The sequence below is a fragment of the Alosa pseudoharengus genome, unplaced genomic scaffold (genome assembly GCF_046254945.1).
Source record: "Alosa pseudoharengus isolate Yale_2024_CS ecotype anadromous, Long Island Sound unplaced genomic scaffold, YU_APseudo_1.1 YU_APseudo_1.1_scf_6, whole genome shotgun sequence".
Classification (NCBI taxonomy): Eukaryota; Metazoa; Chordata; class Actinopteri; order Clupeiformes; family Clupeidae; genus Alosa; species Alosa pseudoharengus.
Genome location: NW_027468848.1, coordinates 37,695,767 through 37,717,552, shown reverse-complemented (window position 1 = coordinate 37,717,552; position 21,786 = coordinate 37,695,767). Strand labels below are relative to the sequence as shown.

Below are 21,786 nucleotides of genomic sequence, written 5' to 3'. Positions count from 1 at the left end.
CTTTTACTTAAAGTCACTTTCTGATCAAATATCTGTACTTCTACTCAAGTGTGGGTTTCGGATACTTTATACAACTCTGGTTGTGAGCAAAAGAGCTACTAGCTCATGAAGGCCCCAAGTAATGTTTGGCCCAAGTGGAAGGTGAGTGCTGTCCAAGGTGCTGACTTGTGCCCTCGGTCTACAGTAGGCAATAGGACGTAACTCCTTGCACGCTACCAAAATCCCACCCTCTTTAGTACCAATGATTAGGGTAGCACATGTTGCATGACTGAGTCGGATTTTTAGTTTAACTGATGTTGACATTCTTTCGTGGTAACCACACAAACAAAATGAGCATACACGGTCATGTACTTGATGTACACAGTCATGTAATTGTACTTGAAGATTTGTTCACATTTATTGAAGGCATGAAGGCAAAGGAACACAATACAGTCATCAAAGTCACCATAGGAAAAGCAGAAAATGGTTGATCACCTTATTATTATTACCCATTATAAAAGCTAATTTACACAAACTGCTGGAATGTAGTTTTTAAAGTTTTTTTTTTTTATCTGCTACCTGTCTCAACGGGACAAAGAGAGACATTTGTTCATTCTGCCAGTTGTGCAGTAATAAAAAAAAGTCTCTAGCCTTTCATCAGCTACATCTCACGAGTGATAACTTTACTCCAGAGAGTATGCCATGCAGCGTGAGGTGTGAGAGAATTCCGTGTCAGAACGTTAATGTAATAACAACTAATGCAACGTCTCAGTGTTACAATTCTGGCTGAGACCATTTGATGGATTGCATTTCATTAAGGCACAGTTGACCAGTCACCACGGAGAACCACCATGACTCAAAAGACTAACAGCTGGACAATATCTGTGGACCTATGATTGCTAAAAACTTAACGATCGATTGTACATTACATCACCTTTGCAGTGAACATTCAATTAATGAGTTCCAGGTCTGTCCTGGGAAAGTATACAGTAGATACTAGATATTTAAAAACAATATCCAAGCCTGATGGAAAATAGCTTCAACAAGTACAACCAGCATCACCCTACATTCATCAAAGTACAATGTGACATCTCATCTGTATTATGTAACAGCATTGTGACCAAAGAACACTGGAAAAGCACGTCACAGGGTACCCACACACACACACACACACACACACACACACACACACACACACTACACCTGAACAATAAAATGTACAGCCGACAATTAAATAGGTCATTATTGGAGATGAAAGAGAACTACAAAACCAATGTAAGATGGGTTTGTATTGCAAATGCGTCACAGCATCACAACATAAGTCACCTGAAATAAGCCACTTAAGCTGTCTGAAAGACAGGCGATAGTAAACACTTACCAGGACTACAAGAGTCAAAGACCTCCTCAGATCCTCCTCCTCACCATTTTAGAGCAGAGTTATACTTGCTGCTAACGACGCATACTGTACGTGTTCGCATCATGGCTGCCACGCGAATTCTGTGTTCGCTGGGTCGCGCACGTCAACGCGAGGTAACGTGACACGTTCGCAAGATGCAATCTGGGGGCAATCATACGTCTTGGCCGCGTAGTGCTTCAGCAAGTATGTAGACAGGACGTAGCAGGTTGCATACACACACTCTTGGTGTAACAGCAAGTATATTCCTAGCCTTAGACATGTGTGTGGGTGGAAGGGGACTAATCTATCCTCATTCAACATTACTCATTGCGTGGCTCGCAACACTTCAATGGATCGGTTCCAGATGGATGAGTGGAGCTAGGCGGAGCGAAATTCATCTGGCTAGGGTCAGGTTATAAACATACAATACTGCAGTACAAAAACGCAAACATCTGAATTATACTTCTCCCTTCAACCAAATAATGAATGTGAAAGGAAGTTATTAAGCCTTACGGCTCCTACACACAGATGCGTTCCGTCAACGCATGCCAGTGGGTGTTCCCGACGGTAGCTATGCAAATGACTTGAAGTAAAACCGTAATGTGATTGGTTGGTGCCGTCCATAGATTGGCTTGATTGGCCGGTGCCGTCTGTCGGTGCAGCAACAGCTGAACTTCTCAACGCGAGCGACGAGAGAAACGCGACGCGATGGACCCACAATTCAGTTCGGCAACGATCACGTGAGCCCATGTAAAGTGAATGGGATGCGTCTCCAGCAACGCGATGCACGCAGCTGTGTGTAGGAGCCGTTAATGGTGCTTCCTAAAGGGGGTATTGTCAAACCTGGCAACACAGCCCGCATGCCATGTGGCATTGTTTACAAACTTAACCGCAGCGCACGTTTGCAGGCAGGTGACGTTAGTTCCGCTAGCGTGAAACACAAAATGGACCGGTTTTTAATAAAAATATTTTTTTTAAAAAGGGACAGAAACGAGCTCAAAAACCAGATGGACAGACACACAGTGTTGTAACGAATAGTGGAGTGGATAAGGGAAATGAGTCTGAGGAAGCAGCAAACAAAAATCAGCACGAAGACACCGGAGAGGGGACGAGCAGACAAACGGCAGGTGTAACGTTACCCAGTATTGGCTGTGTTATTTCTTTTTTTGTGGGATGTCCAATTTATATGTAGAAAAATGCACATTTGCAAAGGTGACTTAGTATGTTGTCGTAAAAGTGGCTCTCCTTTTGATTTTGCACTGCCAATGTGGCTCTTGTGAAAAAAATAGTGAGGATCACTGAATTAGACCATGGTTTGACAAACTCCACCAAGGAGTAAAGGGTGGACATCTAGGTCACATTTAAGCTTGTAGGGGGCAAGTTATGATGTTACCCACTTAATGATAGGCAGGTGTTCATTTTGGGCACTTTAAACAGCTGAGGAACTGTTACAATGATACAACAAGCAATACGGAAATGTTCCAGTTAATCCCAAGAATTACCAGTATACAACAACCCCTCACCCTTTCAACTCAACAAGACGAGACCAATCATAGCAGTAGCACTCAAGACATCTTAGATAAATAACTTTTAAAAGTGAGCAAGTCCCATAGTTTTGACCTATATGGAAACCAACCTCTCCTACAGTCAGTCACCTTACACAAGTCTGTCTTAAAACACTGTGATTGCCCAAGTAAGTTGACAGCATTCCCAATAGGTAGCTGGTGGCTGATAAGTTGAGGAAAGTGGAGTAGGAGGGTACATTTGGGGAGGCAGTGAGCTCACATCATTTTGCAGCAGGAATTGTGCTTCCGTGCCTGAGAGAGAAAGAATCATCACACGGTTAGAACTGTACGTAATGGTCCACAATGCAGGAGTATGATAATCACAGTCTATTGAAACTCCCTTTTGTAACAAATTTAGTTCTATCCTAAGCCAAAGACCCAGCATCATGTGCCATCTGACCACTGCCGACCAAGTCCATAAATGTCAATTAAACTGACATAAATATAAAAGAGATGTAAAACTCAAGAAACAATGATATAATTGGCAACCACACATGCCAAGGGTCAAAATGAATTTATAAACCATACAACCATAAATCCATATAAACCATTTTACAGAGGTCATGGTGCTCTAGCTACTCTGTGATCATGCACAACCATCACAGTAGCATATTATACAGTCTCTCTTATATCACTCTAATGCAATTCAAATCTGACCTGAAGTGAACTTTTTATGAGTGCTACAGAGGACACTTCACCTATGAATGTCCTGAGCAATCTAGAACTGTGGACCAAACCAGAGGCCTGTGTACTTACAGTCTTGTAGAAGGCTTTGGAGGTATCTCCCAGGTGCTCCGACCTCTGCACCAGGTCATCAAGCTTCTCTCCCCTCTGCAGCAGAGACTCCATAGTGTTGTGCTGGAGGAGGAAGCACAGCATGTCAGCCCCACACTCTGCGTGTGTGTGTGTGTGTGTGTGTGTGTGTGTGTGTGTGTGTGTGTGTGTGTGTGTGTAAGTGAGGGGACTTCTGGACTCACCAAAATTACTTTGGTCTCTTCAACCTCAGCCTGTGCTCTTGTAAGTGCATCAGCTTCTTTTGGATTCTAAGAGGGAGGAAACAAGTATCTATCACAACCTTCTATCCTGGTAGAAGGCTATTTGACTTTCGACACAACAAACCTCTTTTAAAGAGTGGATTTTCTTTATTAGCATCCTACAGCAAGGTCTCTGGAGAGTACATTGTGAACATGCATTGTGTGTGCATCTGTACCTGGTACTTAGCAAGGTAAGAATCCAGTGCAGTGTAACGGATTGTATCAGGAGAACCTGTGGTCCACTCTGTGGAGTCTACTTGTCTAGAGAACTCCTCAAGCACCTAAGAACAGCAAGACAAATTGACATGATTTAATTGATATAAAAAAAGATACAGGTTTTCAAACAACACATCAATGAACCTCCTCAAAGTATCTGAGGTATTTTCATATCCAATTGTGATCCCTGATTGCAGATCCCTCCTAAGTGACATTACATGGTCACAAAAAAGTGTCTTATACACACCTTGTCTATAAGTGAGAAGGCAACCCGCTGTGGATACTCGCTGTCAGCGACCACCACAGCGCTGAGACCATCATCCCGCACACAGGCATGACACATGTACTCTGAGGATTTAACGTAAGGAAAACACTGCGATCAGTAGAGGTAAACCACTGTATCCAGATTTAAAGTTTCTACAAAGCGCAACCTACTCACCTTTTTCTTTTACTGAAGACCGACTGCCACATGCAGAGCGCTCAACAATCAAAGAACAAGTAAAGGCCATAAACTCTTGTACACTGCCACACACACAATACAACAATTAGGTTACACGATGACGACTTGGGATTAAACGCAAAAAGTGAACATTACAATTCAAAAATAAGAGGGCAGCACGGGTAGTGGGGAGGAGGGCTCACCTTGATCTTTGAAAGAAACTAAACGATGACAACTCATAGGCAGCTTTCAGGAGGTTGGTCTTCGTTGCTCCTTTACAGAGCACCCCAATGCTGTAAAGCTTCATGTTGTTCGTAATCGTGACTGAGTGTCAAGAGGGAGCATGTGTTGTAAAACGTCGTGTGTGTAACGTTATGTAAACTGCACATAATATATTCTAAATGGGCGAATAAAGTACGTTCAAAGCATCTTTGAAAACATTTTTTTTAGTGACAAAGTACAATGAAGTTAATAGGCTTAGGCTAGTATACTCTTTGAAGCTAATGAGCTATCGCGCTAGTTTAGTTGCGAACGGAGCATGTTTAGCAAATTTACTGATGCAGGTATTTCGTTCGCAGATATGATCTGATGACTTTACAAACTGGAAAAGTGTGTAAGTAACGTTACTCACCGTTGACGTTTATTTCACTACTTATGTATCTACTTAATGGCAGCCATACGAGCCATACACACACTGCTAGCTAACTTCCTTCTTCCCTTAGTCACCATGGCAATGGAGTCCTACAATGAATTGTTCCCGGGTAGAAACGTGTATAATAATAAATATTTCCGGCATAAGAAGACGAATACATTCACAAATCCATTTTCCATACTATGACCTTTTTATTTACATTCGTATAGTAATTTCACAAGTACAAAGCATAGTTCATTCATCAGTATTGAATATCAGAGGGTTTAACAGCTATCAGACTAAGTTACACATTCATTTACAGGTCAATAAATAAAATGGTCAATCAATTAGCCTATGCATAATAATAATAATAATAATAATAATAATATTAATAATAATAATATATTTTATTTATAAAGCGCCTTTCCCAAGACACCCAATGTAAAAATACAGACAGTTTATTACACAAGTTCAGCAATTTATCAGCTGACGATCAAAGTTTTACAAATCCTTTATAACACCTCTGATATAATACAGTATAATATAATCTTCCTCTTTTTCTTTCTCTCTGTGGTAGGCTAACTGTTCATCTCAGAACTTCAAGTCTCATCATATAGGCCTATCAGTGCATCCAAAAGGCCAACAACTTTCCTATCCACACAAACTGCAGTGTTAATGGATCATTGAATAAAATATTTTGGTAAATGTAGGCAAGGTAAGTGTTTAAAATGTAAACAGAACCCTTTGTAAATCATGAGGTGATAGAAATATTAGCTGTGGGAACCTATGTACATGCTCATAGACACTGAGATCAAAAGCTTCAGTGACTGGATACGACAATCATGAGGGAGTTCTGTTGAAGAGCTACCCAGTTTTTTACACTTTGATGATTAAAAGATCCCTGTGTATGGTGAGTTGCCCCAGAGGTAATGATGTCCACTGTGTACACTGAGAGCCTTGCGCTTCCAACTAATTCTTCCATCTGGAGAGAGATCTAAGAGAACACCGTGCGTGAGCTGTAGCTAACAATGTAGTCCAGCTGTCCTGCAGTCCGAATTCTTCCTCCACTGGACACCCAGAGGGTGCCATCAGCATCCCCTAGTGGGTCAACATGCAAGCGGCCATCTTGCAAGCCACTGCAGAGATCAGTGCAGCGCCTCGTCCACTTCCTTCTTCGGACTGGATGAAAGTGATGTCACAGCTTGGCGTGAGTTCCCGCACAATCGAGTGAAACCTTTCTTGGAAACTAGGCAGAGGGGAAGAACAACACAAACATGTGTCATTAGTATTTTGATGAGAGCTTTAGTCTCCCTGTATGTGACCTTTTTCCTTTCCAAGAAATTGCAAAGTATCCTACAATTTGCCATACTGGCATAACCCTTTCTCCTTACCGAGGATGGAGTTTGTAGACGGACCCGTCCACACCCACGGTGATCTTGAGCGCCTCCTGGCTGCGGCGCTCCCGCATGCGGTTGATGACACCAGCCAGTCCTGCTCCACACATATGGGCGGCCCGTGTGGAAACTCGTTCACACGCTAGACGCACAATGTCACAGTCTAGCTCAGATGGCAGGACTCCGAGCGTGCTTAGGATATTGAAGATCTGTTTCCTGTCTCCTGAGTCACTGTAAGTTGAGATACAAACACAATTGTTAGTGAATAATATGATTTATACGAATAATATGAATTCAGACATTGGAAATATTAAGTAGATATATGAACACCAAGTGTATGTCAACAATATGTAATCTAAAGGTTAAATGCTACATTGAGGTTGAATGCATTATGTAATTTACAGTAAATAAATAAGTAAATATTTCCAAAGTGTTTCATGATTACACATTGTTGTATAATCTAGACTGAACATTTGTAAGAACTACAATTGTATGGATCAGGTCTGTGATCAATGGTCATCTCCATAGTCGTCTCAGGTCAGGGGGGTCACTGACTCACCTCTCAATCTGCGAGACAAAGCGCGTCTCAAAACTCCCTCTGGTCTTGAGGAGGTCAGAAGCCTCGCCGTTAAACAACAGGTCCTCGTTGACCAGCTTCAGCAACACCAGTCGCACCAGCTCACCCATGTACTTGCCACTGATTAGCTTTTCATACCTGGAGAGTTGGGAAAACAAATGCAAAGGAGAATGAGAATAATGTGATTTCAAGATTATGTTATTCGGAAATTTGTTTTGGACATTAAGGCGGCCACATAAAAATGCATACTTGTCTGCTCAAACGGACATACAATGCATATCACAGACAAATACAGATGCTTTCTACACATTATGTTGTGACTTTCAAGTAAATGCAACACAGCATTTCTGAGTGGAGGATGATGAACAGAGTACGGTGGGGTGCATCATTTTGCTAACTCTCTCTGAATGACATATGTGCAATCTAGCCCTTATCTATCTATCCCTACACTATCTATCCCTATCTATCCCTACACATCTGAGAGGGAAATTTGGAGACTGGATTGATCGGAAGAAGAGTGTGACACACAACACACACCCCAAGCAGCATATAGCAGCTGAAGATAATAAGTGAGAGAGAGAGAGAATGAGAAAGAACAAATGAAAGTGAGGAAGACAGACAGAATTCGAATGAACTTCCCGGAGGAACTGAGGTTGTTGGCTCACAGTAAACAACCATTAGAGGCTTCCAGCTAATGAGAGCAGGCGGCCATTAATCCACCTCTCTGTATCCAGCAGCTGACGTGGCCCCTTGCTTGCAGAAAAACAAGCCGGTCGCCTAGAGACCGCACAAGAGTCTCGGCTTATCATCAGGTGAGGACCTCACAAACACACGAGGCATCGCAGAAACGAAGAGAGAGAGAAAAAGGGGAGTGGCAGAGAGATGAAAGGAGATGGAGAGAGAGGGAGAGAAAAGGCTATAGCCACTGCGTACATCATTAGCGTGTTGATTCTAACAGAAGAAGTGTGACCATAAAACGTGTGTGTGTGGGTCCATGAGACTAATCAGCTGACGTTTAATGTGCATACACACACGCGTGCACGTCATAGTGCAGCAATTTCCTGGAAGGGCTGTTTACACGAGTCAACAGCTTTTGACATATAGTCCGTGTCTGTGTAGACTTAAAAGGATGCAATCAGGTGAAAAATATTCACCCGTAAGGCTGCATAGATTCTGTTCTGGGTCACCTTAAATAACATTGTAGCCTGCACTGTCAGCTTCAACATACAACAAGCAACATCTTCTTCCAATATTACATTAAAGGGGCATCTAGGATGTCAAGACCATTTATCAATAAATTGGACTTGTGAGAAACATCCTTGCTCCTTGATCTCGCTTGGTGGATGGGTATTGAGATGGCTAATTAATAGGCTTACGTAGCCTACATTTCTGTAAATAATACCAATTCTTGGACTTCTGGTAGATGCAAATTTTATTTATTGACTTTATACCTGTGCTCTGCATAATACCCATTTAATTAAATCTAATCCGATCCAATCTACTCTAATCTAATGTAAGAAAAAATAACATAGTTCAGTGTTTTAAAATGAGAAGGACTTACAGCTGCTGGCCGGGGTTGAGAGAAGTTTCGTCCACCACCCGGTCGTATTCCAGCCGGAACTCCTCCAGCTCGCCGTTGGCCCCGAACGCACCCCACTCCGTGTTCACGCACATGCGGCCCTCCTCCCCCTCCACCAGCTCCACCGTCCGCATCTCCTCCATGTAACATGCGTTACAGCCCGTGCCTGAGAATGACCATGGAGATAGGACAGAAAGAGAGAGGGAGAGGGGAATGGGAGACATGGAGAGAGAGGAGGGAAAAGAGAAAGACGGAGCAAGGGAAAGGGAGTTGGAGAGGAAGAAGGAAGGAAGAGAGAGAAAGAGGGAGAGATGTATCAGAAGATGAAGAGGAGGACAGAAATAGGGAAATCGGTCAGCTCTCTTAATCTTTTTTTGTCATTCCCTTCCCTCCCCTGTTGTTGTCTGTCCTGAGAACATGAACACTACTGCATCTACTTACCAACAATCATGCCCACTTCACAGCTGTGGTCCTCATAGTAACAGGAAATCATGGTGGCTACGGTGTCATTCACCATGGCAACCACATCCATTTCAAAATCCTGTGAAGAAAGTGAGACAGTTTAGATAAGAACCTCAAAGTCTTTTTGTGTCATTATCTCATAGGTTTTGCCTTTGCAGTGTAACTGTTTTGTGTGGAAGTGTACGTACCCCTCTTCTCTTGATGGCGTCTCTCAGTAACCCCACAACATTGTTCCCCTCAGCCCCAGAGGCTTTGAAGCCTTTGGTCCAGTTCAACAGAATGCCCTAACAAATGCACACATAGATACAGTAAGTTCTCTGTACCATTTGAAGGTGTGAAATATCAGTAAAGCAATGACCAGACAATGACCACTGGGCATAAAACAATTACTAAGATTTAGAGATCTTGCAACTGCAAATTGCCCCTCACCCTAAAACACAGCGCAGTCTAGACACAAAAGGTGTTTTTAGACGAATGGGCATCGTGTTTGAGTGCCCGTACCTTATCCAGGTCTTCATGCCGCACCGGGAAAGAGAAGGTGAATCCAAGTGGAAGCTTCTTATGTTTGATTTGGTGTTTGTCCAGGAAGTCAGAGATGCACTCAGCAATGTAGTCAAACAGCTGTGTAAGATGGGGAACCAAAGTTAGACTGTTACTGTGAACAAGATGTTTTTCTCAGCCATAGGTTGATGATGTGTGAAGGGACTCTAGGTTGATGATCTACAAATGTTTTCGTTGCTCCACATTTCAATAGTCAATCAAGAGGCAGGCCTACATAACCATGCAGCCAGCTGCCTTTAAAACATAACTGTTAAACATAACAAATAAAAGGGTCCATTCAGTGCAGTTTTCTAATAGATACATAACCCTGCCAGGGCTTCTTATTTAAAGTATATATTATTGGCCTTTTATGCCTTTGCTAAGACATTACAGTATAGAGAGTGATATGAGAGATGGGGTGAGATCGGGGCACTTGAACCCGAATGTGCCCCTCCTGCCAGGGCTTCCTGTGGGTGGGTGCAGTGCTCACCATCTCAGCGGTTCCTGTCATGGCGTCCTGCGGGATGGAATACATGTGGTGCTTGGTCTCCACCTTCCACCCCTTCTCCTCATCCTCGCCCACCTTCACCAGCATCACACGGAAGTTGGTGCCTCCGAGGTCCAGAGCCAGGAAGTCGCCCACCTCTGAGGGTCAGGTTAGAGTTATATAATTTATGAAGAAGTGATAGCAAAATAATGGCTATGACAAACACACAATATCTCTTCACCCTCTCTGCAAAATGCTCTTTTCATTGTACATACATGTATACACAGAGTTATGCTGAAATACAAATTTAAAATTGATCCAGGAGTTTTTTTTTTCAATCTGAGGTTCTAAGGCTCACATTGAGTCAAAAACAAGTTTAAAAATGATTTTGATTGTCTGTTCACACCCTCCCCACCAAGACACATTTATGTTACATATGGGCTTGTCTTGAGTGGTGTGTGTGTGTGTGTGTGTGTGTGTGTGTGTGTGTGTGTATGTGTGTGTTTACAGTTATATATAGCTATATGACCACCCCCATCTCAATGAAATTAGAGTTTCTCAGATTACTTTTTCTCCGGCATGTAAAAAAAGATAGAAGATAGGTACCCGAGCCCTCCGGAGTGGAGCGGACATAGGTGGGCAGCATCTTGATGCTGGCCTCGTTGTGTGTCTCCAGGCGGAGGCCGCGCTCCATCTCCTGCTGCATGCGCTTCATCACCTCCCGCAACTGCTCCTTCTTCAGCTGGAACTCCGACAGGATCTGGTCCACCTGGAGAAAAGAAGGGAGAGAGAAAGAAGGAGGAGGAGGAGGAGAGAGAGAATATGAAAGAGGGAGAGAAAGGGAGAGAGTGAGGAGAGATAAAGAGAGAGACCATGACAGCAAGAGAGACAGAAAGAGAAAGCATGAAGAAAGGTGAGATTAAAAAGAGAGAGAGAAAGGGAGAGTGAGGGAAATGGAGAGAGAGAGAGAGAGAGATAGTTGGTTAAGGGAAGACAGATATACTTTTTGTCTTTCATACTTTTGTCTTTCTACCCAGGCACTTACAAAATGTATTCTTGTATTTTTGCATCAAGCCCTGTGTCTGTAAAACTTTAATTTATTGTCAAACTGGAAACATTAAAAAAACAGCTTTTTTATGGTTTCACTTACTCATTGTTCATTCTGACCATAAGTGGCTTTTCTTCCTCACAAAGGCTTAACAGCATTTTGAATATCATGCCCAATTTGAAAATATAAAAATGTTGTCCTGTTCTGTTTTCTGACTCCAATATGAAAATCTTGGTATAAAACCGAATGAAACAAATAGCTTTGTTCCTTACCATGAGGACTCTTTCCAGAATGGATTTGTGTTGGCAAGGCATCCCCAGTGGCTGCTCTCGATATGTTCTGACACAGAGCATCTTTGCAATGCTTCTAAAGGTCTGTGTGTGTGTGCCTCGAGTGAAAGCTCTTGAGTGAGTATGTGTGTGTGTGTTCATGTGTGGACCGACCAGCTGTTTTTATACTCTCAATGAGGGGGTTGGCCTGTAGGTGGTCTGCACTCTGCACTCACAGATGACCCCTCCCAACATAAACACATTAATGCCAACAAATACACATTCACACACTCTCTCTCTCTCTCTCATCTCTCTCTCTCTCTCTTTCTCTCCCATATATCTCTCTCTCTCATACACACACACACACACACACAGTTGCTTTCTTGCTAACACACACACACACACACACACACATACACACAGTTGCATTCATGCTAACACACACACACACACAAACGTCATTGAGTCACCTGATGGTGGATAAATTGACGGTCAAGGACACAACATAATAGCTCCTCAGGTTACTCTCAGGTTACTTACAACAAAGTGTGATTTGAGTAATGTGTGTGTGAGTGTGTGTGTGTGTGTGTGTGGGTGCGTGCCTACGTGCACGTTTGTGTGTGTGGGTGTGCTTGTGTATGTGTGTGTTGGGGGGTTGGGGGAGGGGGTGCTTGTGTATATGTGAGTTTGTACATGGATGTTTCTTCATATGCCATTAAACAATTGTTTTGCACTCTTGAAAACCAAAACATATGTAGCCATATGTAACATCATTGTAAGCAAAAAGATGAAAATGAAAATCCAACTTTGTTTTTTTTTCTCTATTTGACAGTGGTTGGTTTTGATCATCTAGGACTTGATTTAGCAGTAGTAGGAGTAAGTCACACATGTGCAAGTTACAAGCAAGTCTCAAGTCCAAACCATCAAGTCTCAAGTAAGTACCAAGTCACTGTGGTGAAAATCAAGCAAATCAAGTCAAGTCTTTGATACAGTAATAAATCAAGTAAGTGTAACTTGTGTTGAATGACGTGGCTCAACCCTGCACTCGCCAGGACTCAAACCCGCAAGCAGCACCTCTGATCAGAAGTTGAGTGTTCTAGCAATCAAGCTAAAAGCTCCGGCTGCTAGTTTTCTCACTAGCATGACTCTTAACAGCGTCAGGAGGGAGGTTTACATAACGTATGCACTGCTAGAAAATTTGGGCCCTATGACAGACAATAATTCTGGGCCTCAACCCCATAATACTATAGACCCTTTCAAGAGAGTTCCATTATCAACATCATAGTTGGCCCCACAAGGCTTCCGTTTTAACATTCCATATGCAGAGGAAGTCGATTGGGAACCAAATAGAACGTTCAAGCATTGTTTTTGTTTTTATTGTTGAAAGGGTCTATATATTCTATGCTCTCTAGGGGTCCCCTGTCAGTGCTGGGCCCTTAGAATCGTCTGTTTGTAAACACTGAAGCTGGTTGTTTTTTCCAGTGTACCTGAATGCAGTATTTTGTTAAGCAAAAGGTGTTGTGGGTTCTTGTGATTTTAGAACAGATAAGAGGCGTTGTTGTTATTCACAACACGAAGAAGAGGAAACAGAGAGATAATCCCATTTAAACTGCATGCTTCTTTGTGTCTCTACTGCAGACTGGCCAGCTTTGAGCACACTGCATTAATCACTCATCATTTTTCGAAAACAAAACATAACATCTCAATGTCTAAAAGTTATATTGACATTTCTTTTAGAAAGTCAAGTCCTTTCGAGTCATTTGATTCAATTCTAACTCAAGTCTCAAGTCATGAGTGTCAAGTCAAAGTCAAGTTGAGTCTTTTGTCAATGTTTGTCTTCAAGGCTTCAAAATGTCAAAAAAGTCATGTGACTTGGCCTTGTCTTAAATTCAAAATTTGAATGGAAGCACTTCTTTGAAAGCAAAGAGTAGTTTAGTAAGAAAGAATCTGTATCTAAAAAGAATTGACTTGTGTTCCTAACCCTTCTAAATATAGACTTCACCCTGCTAAAAATAGTTTGTTTACCTGGCAAATGTGTCCCAGTTGCTTATCAGTAATGTTTACATTAGGAGACCTTCAGCATTGCCCCAAAATGTGTGTCATTGCGATGAACCACAAACTGATTAGTCCTCCTCTTATAGGCTACTGTTTCATGTTGTTGATGGGCTGAGCAAAAAGTCACATATCAAAAGATATGATACAGACACACGGCTGTTTCCTTCATGCCATTGAAAGATGCTGGACAACAGAATGACCCCCAACCTCCCTCTCTCTGCTCTCTGCAACGTGGAGGTTGAGTTTACAACATCTTATCAGCGCAAACACTGGTTTATAATTAAACATGACCCTCTCTCTCAGGCCATGGGATCACTGTGTTCATGATGCCATGCTGAGTCATGTCAGCCTGCGGTCACCAGAGATAAAAAAGAAAAAAAAGAAAAGTAGATTGATATAATGGTGTCCGATTGCGCGTTTCAAAAAGGGAACTGGTACACACTCTACACACTTCTTCTTGAATTTCCCCTTGGGGATCAATAAAGTATCTATATATCTATCTATCACACTCTTTGTTTGGGCACTATCTTTCATTTTGGGCACTGGGTGCCATTGAGGCATATTCTCTGTTACACTATCTTTTATCTCTTTACATCTCCCTCTTTCTTTCCTATTACTGACACAGGCATCGCCAGTGTTGCCATAGTCTGCTTATTATAAGCAAGCTTGTTTTTTTGTGAAGTCGCAGGTTGCTGTTTTGGAGGTATGTTTTTTATGTGGTCGCTTTCTTTTAGGCTTGCTTGATATCTGTTGTTTCAGTGTAGAATCCACGCAGCGCCTACACGTACACAGAGGGCATTTTTAACCTATGCCTCTGCGTCGACTCTGCTCTGTAACTGTAGGGTCCTCTAACATGACCGCCCCTCAAAAATTTTACGTCAGGTGTTCGGGGAGGGGATGCTAACTATTTGGTATTGGGTCACTTCTTTTGGGCTTATTTTCAGAGACCTGCTGCTTGTTTTTCTTCATGTGGCCTGGCAACACTGCATCACACACATACATTCAATTTATTTTTCCTTCCCCTAGACATTTTATTGCATATATTTATTATCTTTGATACTTTAAATAAAATACCTTTGGGTTAACCTTAATTCTGTTGTCTGCCTCCATTTTATGTTATGGTTAAGAGCCAGCCGTAACAATACACATGGGTACAGACTGACTGTGTGCACTTGGCCTATTTGTAAACCATCATATCCCCTTATAAAATCTCTCTCTCTCCCTCTCTCTCTCTCTGTCTCTCCTTAACCAACATACAGTGCTGGTCCAATGTGTTAAATGGTGCATAAAAAATGGTGCATAAATAAAATAAAAACGAAAAATGAATATTGTGAAAAAGTAAACACTATTGCTTTTGAAAATGTGCCACTAAATTGCAATTATCTATAAGATTAATGGCTAAGGTATTAAAGATGCCTACACATATTTCACCCTGATTGAGTACCTTATCTGTTAAACCACTGCAGGAGTAGCTTCTGCCATTTACTGGAAATTCAAGATAAGATTCTTCTTTCTTTTATTAAGTTATGGTTATAAGCTATAACACAAGTTGGCAGCTTTGCCGTTACTCTACAAATACTTAAGCCATTGCGACTTAGGTCACACGTAGACAGCAGTGTCAACTTTCACCAGTTTTGCATTGACATGAAATAATCCTTCCGTAATCAATTTTTTCCTTCATCTGTGAAGCCTATATTTTAAAAACAATATGTGTTAAAATGACACATTGCGTGTTTGCTCAGGGACAACACAATGTTGAGTAAATTTCAACACATTAGTTGTGCGGGTGGGTAAAAGGTGAGACAGATTGACAAAAAAGATGAGACAGAAACAGGCAAAAAAATTATTGCAGGTGCCTGAAATCCGTTTTTCACCCTGCCAGCCACATAATTGTGTGTTGAAATTGACAATTGTCCCTGAGCACACTCAGCAGATGTGTAATTTTCAACACATCACTTTTTAGAGTGCAGTAATTCTCGTTTTGCTCCTTGGACCTCAGAATGATCCAGGACAGAATATATGCATTTGTCATTAGTTTCAGAGTTAAAGATGTAAAGAAAAAAGCACAGCAAAATCCTTGAAGAACTCATATGTCTAATCAACCACGCTCCACAGTCAACAAATGCTGTCTGTTGCTGTTCTCTTCATTATTCTTCCTGGTTATTTACTGGTGAGCTTTCTGGTTTTAGAAACCTACCTTAAAGCGGTGTATGAAAGTTCAGATACGTCATATCCTCTCAGCATTATGCAATCATTCCCTCATTCTCCGTTATATTCATTCATTAATGTCTTCCTGAATATTTGGGTGGAGGGCGGGAGTGGGGGGGGGGGGGGGGGGGGGGGCACCTCCAAACAGCTATTTTTTTCATGTAGATAAATACTTTTTCCAGTCTGTGTTCAAAAACAAAATACACATGCTGCATAAATTCACCTAAGAGCACTGACCTGTGATAAGGACAGGGAAATTAAGTGAAGGAGGATGAAAATCACAGCTGTTTTGTCCTGTACACCATTCTTGGAATATTTTTTGGACTTGCTCCTCATCTTGTGAGACTATGTCTACCCTTTTATGCATTCAAAAACAACAAATGTTTAACTCAACATACAGATTGATCACAAAAACAATGCCTTTGTGAAACACAAATGCCTTTGTATAATCTTATTTACAGTGCTAGATACCATGTTACACAAGACAATATGTTGTGTTATACACATGTTAATCCAAGCGCATAGCTAAAAAAATACCATGTGCTGTGTGAAAGCGATCACTTCTAATTTTGCTTTGTTACCTTTTCCATGGTGTGCGGATCCATCCCACATCTCTCTCCAGTCATGTATGCTAACTACTGAAGAAGACGTAGCCTTTTATGAACAAGCTGTGTAAACGTTTTGGGATAATTTGCTCTTGTTCAATTCGAAAATCAAGTCACTCCTCTTCTGTAATTTATAACTGGATATTCAAAAGGCTTTACTTTTTTATTATGCTTGTTACAGTCAGCAAATGATTAGTTTTATGGACAGCAAGCCCATCACAGTCATTTTCCCAGCACTTTATAGTTAGAAATGCAGTTGCAAAAAACCTTATGGGGCCAACATCATTGCAGTTCTTTATCTCTTTTTTCAACTTTAGCATGTGATGTTGAACAATCCTTTTAAACAATCCTTTGCCAAGTGTTTGCTCCCAAAAAAGGTGTATTATAGAGGCCTGGGAAGAGTGATCTTCTGTCTAGTTGTTTTTAAACGTACATATCCACAGTCCATCTAGGTAATCTTGCGTCAACAACAGGTGTTCTTTTCAGGGTCTGCTCAAACACCATATTGCACAGTGGCACCGTCGCCAACTTCAGCAGCCTTCCGTACTGTTTGTCCTGAAATAATCCCTCAGTTATAATCCATCTACGAATTGTTCCTTTTGCCAAGATCGGTATTCCTTTTCTTCTTTGGGTTCTTTTACTTTTCATAAAAACACCAGCTCTGACAGTAACTATGGAAACCAAACACTTCCACCCATTTTGAAGTAAGTCACATACACACATGTACGCTTACACACCTGGCCAGATCCACACAACCTCAATGCACACAGGTGGTGTGGGGCTACGCAGTGGTTTCCATGCCAACGCTCTTCAAAAAGCGCTGTCCTGGAAATCTCTCAATACAGCTGTGGTATGGAAAATACTTAACAGGCCGTGGGTTAAGTGGCCAGGGGGAAATTGTTAAATGGGGCAAAATTACTTGAGAAAACACTGAATGAGTATCCTGAAACCATGCCACTCGCATGAAGAAAATTGACTGGCCCACAGCTCCACCAATCATGGGCTTCAGAAGAGTGCCCGAATGACAAGCAGGCCTAAGTATGCAAGGCATCTTAAGGAATTTCTCAGTCCAAATGAATGGGTAGTGGAATGGATTTTCAAATATGACCAGATGACTAGTATCAGCGTTGCTCCAGTGATGTTAACGCAACGGTAATGAGTTGTAGGTGTACTCTAAAGTTTTCTGCCCTGGAAGACATGGCCAAGCAGTCAGTGGATATCCTGAATAGCTAGTGGGTATAGCAAGTATACTTATCCATCCTTCATATAACCATATGCCATCAAAATGAAGATGATTAAAAAAGGAGACATGAAGTGAAACATCTGTGAATACTAACTGTTTCCAATATGTACTCCAAACAGCCTCTCTCTGTACCCTACTGATCCAAGTCTCAGCTAGCCAATGGAGTCTTTTAAATTAAAAATAAATTGTAATTTTTATTTCACTTGAATTCAACTTAAATCTAATCTGTCTGAAGTTATCTCAAATTTCAGTTTACATGTATTAAATGTTAACTAAAGACATGTTGATGGCAATTATTAGTTTGTAAATGTGTTAGTCTCTTTGTTGGTAGGTTACAATTCTTAGGGAAATTGCCTAGTAGCAACATTATTCAAAAAGTTGCCTTTTGTAGCCTATCAAACACACACACACACACACACACACACACACACACACACACACACACACACACACACACATATACACACACACACAGTCAAAGCTCCACCACACCTTCCCGACTGTTTCCCTCTCATTGGAATCTGACCACTTAAGTCCTTATCATGGGACCCCAGCACACACAGGTCTTAGATGGCCATGTAAGGGACTGCGCTAGCCAGCAGCATCTTTTTATAGGGAGGGTAGTAGATAAGGGGTGCCATACATATAGCACTAATCAGCCAAGCTTGTGTCCTGGGCACACAGATACACACACAGCACCCACACACACTCAGGGGCACTCAGACAGCAACCAACATGGTGAGTACAGAGAAGAACTATATTGAATATAGCAAAATTATATTTTTGAAGATTATTTTGTGTTTAATTGTGTAATTTGGTTAAAAGCAAACATATATTTGTATATAAGACAATGGCTAATGGTGGTCTAGGTCTAAGTCAAAGCCAAGTACTCAAATATGTTGATGAGTTAAATTGGGAGAAATTAATATGAAAGATATTGCAGTACATTAATGGCAAACCTTTCCTTTCCTGTTATTTTTAACATGTGAAATTTGAGACCAATTTGGTTTGAAAAATAAAAAAAATGAAAATGAATGAAAGTAGATAAGATACAAATAAGGAATTAAAAGAACAAATATATGTATATATATTTACAGAAAACATATTACATAAGAAAATTCCTATTCAATGTCAGTTTAATGCAAATATATTTGCTAGATGTGGGAATAACTAAAAGTTCTTCATTGAAAGTGTTTCCAATGAATGACACCTTGCTCCATATGAAGCTCGGACATTGAACATCGGACATAGAAAAGCTTTTATCTTGATTTGTCTTCCACCAGGCCAGTAAGAAAGCAGCCGCCAAGAGAGGCAAGACTGCGCAGAGAGGCTCCTCCAACGTGTTCTCCATGTTTGAGCAGTCCCAGATACAGGAGTTCAAGGAGGTACAGTTACACAAAGTCCAACACCTTTCATAGAATTTTTCTACTTCTCAGTGAAACTACCTTGTGGGGATACATTCTTTTCCTGACTAGGCATACAGAAAAATTCTATCAAGCTAATCATTTTTCAATGTACAATGTACAAGTAGGATATCAGTATAAACTCCTCTGTAATCAATGATAAATACCATGCTCAGTTGTGTGAATGTCTTTGTTATTCTTCCTTTTTTATCCATTTATTGGTATCAGACATCACTATGTTAAGGATGTCATTATTATCGGAGACTTTATAGAGAAAAGGATTTTGTCATTACACTAATGGCAAGAAGCCATGAAACTGAACATATTGTTTTGAACTTTATTTCCAAAGGCCTTTGGCTGCATTGATCAGGATCGAGATGGTGTCATTAAAAAACAGGACTTGAAGGAGACCTATTCACAACTGGGTAATGTTCGATGCCAAAGATGCCAAAGTGTGTGTGTGTGTGTGTGTGTGTGTGTGTGTGTGTGAGAGTGTGTGTGTGTGTGTGTGTGTGTGTGTGTGTGCATGTATTATATTAAGTGCTGATGGTTAGTGCGGTTACCCTCTGCAGGGAAACTGAACGTACCAGATGAGGAATTGGAGGCCATGTTGGCAGAGGGAAAAGGCCCTATCAACTTCACTGTGTTCCTCACTCTCTTTGGAGAGAAACTCAATGGTAAGAACATTATCAATACTGAATTTGATTAAAAAAAACAAACAGTATTACTGTTGTAATAATGAATGTTGTTGTAATATTCTACTGTACATGTTGAAGACAAGACAAGACAAACGCTTTACGACAAGTAGCTTCAACATATATTCTCTGTTTCTTGGTAACTGATTCTCTTCAAATCAGGAACGGACCCAGAGGAGACAATCCTTAATGCCTTCAAACTCTTTGACCCCAATGGGACAGGATTTGTCAACAAGGATGAGTAAGTTATCACAATCACAATAGGTGGTGGGGAGAGAGAGAGTGTGTGTGTGTGTTTGTGTGTTTTGGGGGTGTCCACAATAAATCTACAGCCTATATTTACAGAATATACTTTATTTTTTGTGTGCAGGTTCAAAAGGCTTCTTATGAATCAAGCAGACAAATTCAACACTGAGGAAGTAAGTCTAAATTAATTATTTGCCTTTTTCATTATTTGAAATGATTAAATTCTGAGCACTTTATAGTTTTACAGTATACATTAAGAATATTAATATACTGTTTGGAACTCCTTAACAGATTTTTAAACTCTCTTCTAGGTGGAACAAGCTTTTTCTGTGGCACCAATTGACGTGAGCGGCAATATTGACTACAAGTCTCTTTGTTACATCATCACGCATGGTGACGAGAAGGAGGAGTCATAATAAGTCTGTCAATCTTCAGATTAATCTGTGAAAAGCTCAAGGGTTCTCTGTTCCACAGCTATGTAGGTGTAAGACATGTTTTGAGGCTAGCGTCCAATGTCTGTCTGATTTTATGGTGAATACATTTTCGATATAGGCTATTTCTGAGATACATACATCCCATTCATTGAATACATCCAAAACATTTGCAATATTACTGAAGTCTGATGTGTTTTCTCTTCTCGATTCTTAATTCTATTGAAATACTCAAATACAGTAGGGCCTAGGGCACTTGTGTAGTTTAGATGAGAAAAGTAAGAATAATGTTACATGACCAAATGTAAACCACATGAGGAAAAGTGTTTATCTGTGCTAATGGGAAACGAGGTGCATTCAAATCGACAAACATTGGTGAACATTTGCGTTTCTCTGAACAGCTAAGGGGGTCATAAACATATTGTAGCGATCTCACCCTCAGACAAGATTCACCTTTGGCCAGGACGGCCATTTATTGGAACAGGAAGACTCATACGGACACAGACAACTACATAGGGCAACACAGGGGTAGTCTCAGCCGCACATGCTACACACAATAAGGGTTTACCACACACATCAACACGAGGATAAACACATGAGGTACAACTAAAGAGACTAACACGCTAACAAATACACAACATGGTACACGCAACTACAACTATTATAATCGACATTACACATTCTAGCATTCACTCGCACTGCATTCTGGGAGACACTCATTCAACGTTAGACATGTACATCCACCGACGCTACATAACCCCCTCCCAAGCCATTGTCGTCCCCGGCAATGACAGCTCAGCTCACCGCTTGCGGCTGCGTCGGTGTCAATCCCGGTGCTTAGTCCAAGTGACCGGAAAGCCTCCGGCTGCACGATAACCCATCCCGACTGGAAGGGCTCTCGGCTGCCTCTGTCACGTCAGTTCTCCCCCGAACAAGCACCAGAACCGGCCAGACGTGGGTCGTGGTGTCGCTTGGGCCCTCAGTTTCCCGCCGTGCAGCTGCGCTACCTGAAACAGCAGCAAACAGTCCCACTGCAAGCCGAACCCCCGGATACGCTGGAACCCCTGGACGTTCGGTAGCCCCCTCTGGCTACTGTGACAGCTCGTGGCCATTGCCACCTGTCCACAGTGTGCCGATCTCCAGGCGGTCAGCAGTCCACGTCGAGGTCCCTCCTCGCGCTGCCCTCTTGTAGAACTTTTGTCGGCTGTCTCTCGAGCACAACGATGCTCCACTGTGGCGGGAAATGGAGACCCCGACCCTCTCAGCAGGCTCGGGACACACAGG

The 21,786-nt window shown here is 41.6% G+C and overlaps 3 protein-coding genes across 4 annotated transcripts; 1 reads left to right on the top strand and 2 right to left on the bottom strand.

Annotated features, from left to right (window-relative positions):
• Positions 1–372: 372 nt before the first annotated feature.
• On the bottom strand, positions 373–5,345 carry LOC143106675 (synaptobrevin homolog YKT6-like). The gene is made up of 8 exons (XM_076271072.1): positions 5,261–5,345; positions 4,833–4,953; positions 4,630–4,712; positions 4,438–4,538; positions 4,151–4,255; positions 3,918–3,983; positions 3,697–3,798; positions 373–3,192 (listed from the first exon to the last, which is right to left on the bottom strand). The coding sequence occupies exons 2-8, from the start codon at positions 4,934–4,936 to the stop codon at positions 3,157–3,159; spliced, it is 597 nt and encodes a 198-aa protein (XP_076127187.1). The 5' UTR covers positions 4,937–4,953; positions 5,261–5,345; the 3' UTR covers positions 373–3,156.
• Positions 5,346–5,843: 498 nt separating this feature from the next.
• Positions 5,844–11,752, bottom strand: gck (glucokinase (hexokinase 4)). Its single transcript, XM_076269586.1, has 10 exons — positions 11,620–11,752; positions 10,906–11,068; positions 10,303–10,457; positions 9,774–9,893; positions 9,461–9,556; positions 9,252–9,351; positions 8,793–8,976; positions 7,214–7,369; positions 6,652–6,885; positions 5,844–6,506 (listed from the first exon to the last, which is right to left on the bottom strand). The coding sequence occupies exons 1-10, from the start codon at positions 11,698–11,700 to the stop codon at positions 6,359–6,361; spliced, it is 1,437 nt and encodes a 478-aa protein (XP_076125701.1). The 5' UTR covers positions 11,701–11,752; the 3' UTR covers positions 5,844–6,358.
• Positions 11,753–18,371: 6,619 nt separating this feature from the next.
• myl7 (myosin, light chain 7, regulatory) lies at positions 18,372–20,683 on the top strand. 2 transcript variants are annotated; one of them, XM_076270425.1, is made up of 7 exons: positions 18,372–18,465; positions 19,011–19,112; positions 19,480–19,555; positions 19,703–19,807; positions 19,988–20,066; positions 20,196–20,244; positions 20,383–20,683. In XM_076270425.1, exons 1-7 carry the CDS (start codon positions 18,463–18,465, stop codon positions 20,485–20,487), a joined length of 519 nt encoding a protein of 172 aa, XP_076126540.1. In that variant the 5' UTR covers positions 18,372–18,462; the 3' UTR covers positions 20,488–20,683. The 2 variants fall into 2 exon arrangements, with proteins under 2 accessions (XP_076126540.1, XP_076126542.1); XM_076270427.1 differs by having other exon boundaries at positions 20,363–20,683.
• Positions 20,684–21,786: the final 1,103 nt, after the last annotated feature.

Bases quoted from the DNA above. Each gene is read 5' to 3' on its own strand.
- LOC143106675 (XM_076271072.1), bottom strand. From the start codon at position 4,936: ATGAAGCTTTACAGCATTGGGGTGCTCTGTAAAGGAGCAACGAAGACC. The intron at 3,799-3,917 runs GTGAGTCCAGAA...TTCCTCCTCCAG, and splicing joins AAGAGACCAAAGTAATTTTG to CACAACACTATGGAGTCTCT. The intron at 3,193-3,696 runs GTAAGTACACAG...TTTCTCTCTCAG, and splicing joins CCAAAGCCTTCTACAAGACT to GCACGGAAGCACAATTCCTG.
- gck (XM_076269586.1), bottom strand. From the start codon at position 11,700: ATGCTCTGTGTCAGAACATATCGAGAGCAGCCACTGGGGATGCCTTGC. The intron at 8,977-9,251 runs GTAAGTAGATGC...GGTCATTCTCAG, and splicing joins TGAAGTGGGCATGATTGTTG to GCACGGGCTGTAACGCATGT. The intron at 6,886-7,213 runs GTGAGTCAGTGA...CTCAACTTACAG, and splicing joins TTTGTCTCGCAGATTGAGAG to TGACTCAGGAGACAGGAAAC.
- myl7 (XM_076270425.1), top strand. The intron at 19,556-19,702 runs GTAATGTTCGAT...TACCCTCTGCAG, and splicing joins GGAGACCTATTCACAACTGG to GGAAACTGAACGTACCAGAT. The intron at 20,245-20,382 runs GTAAGTCTAAAT...ACTCTCTTCTAG, and splicing joins ACAAATTCAACACTGAGGAA to GTGGAACAAGCTTTTTCTGT.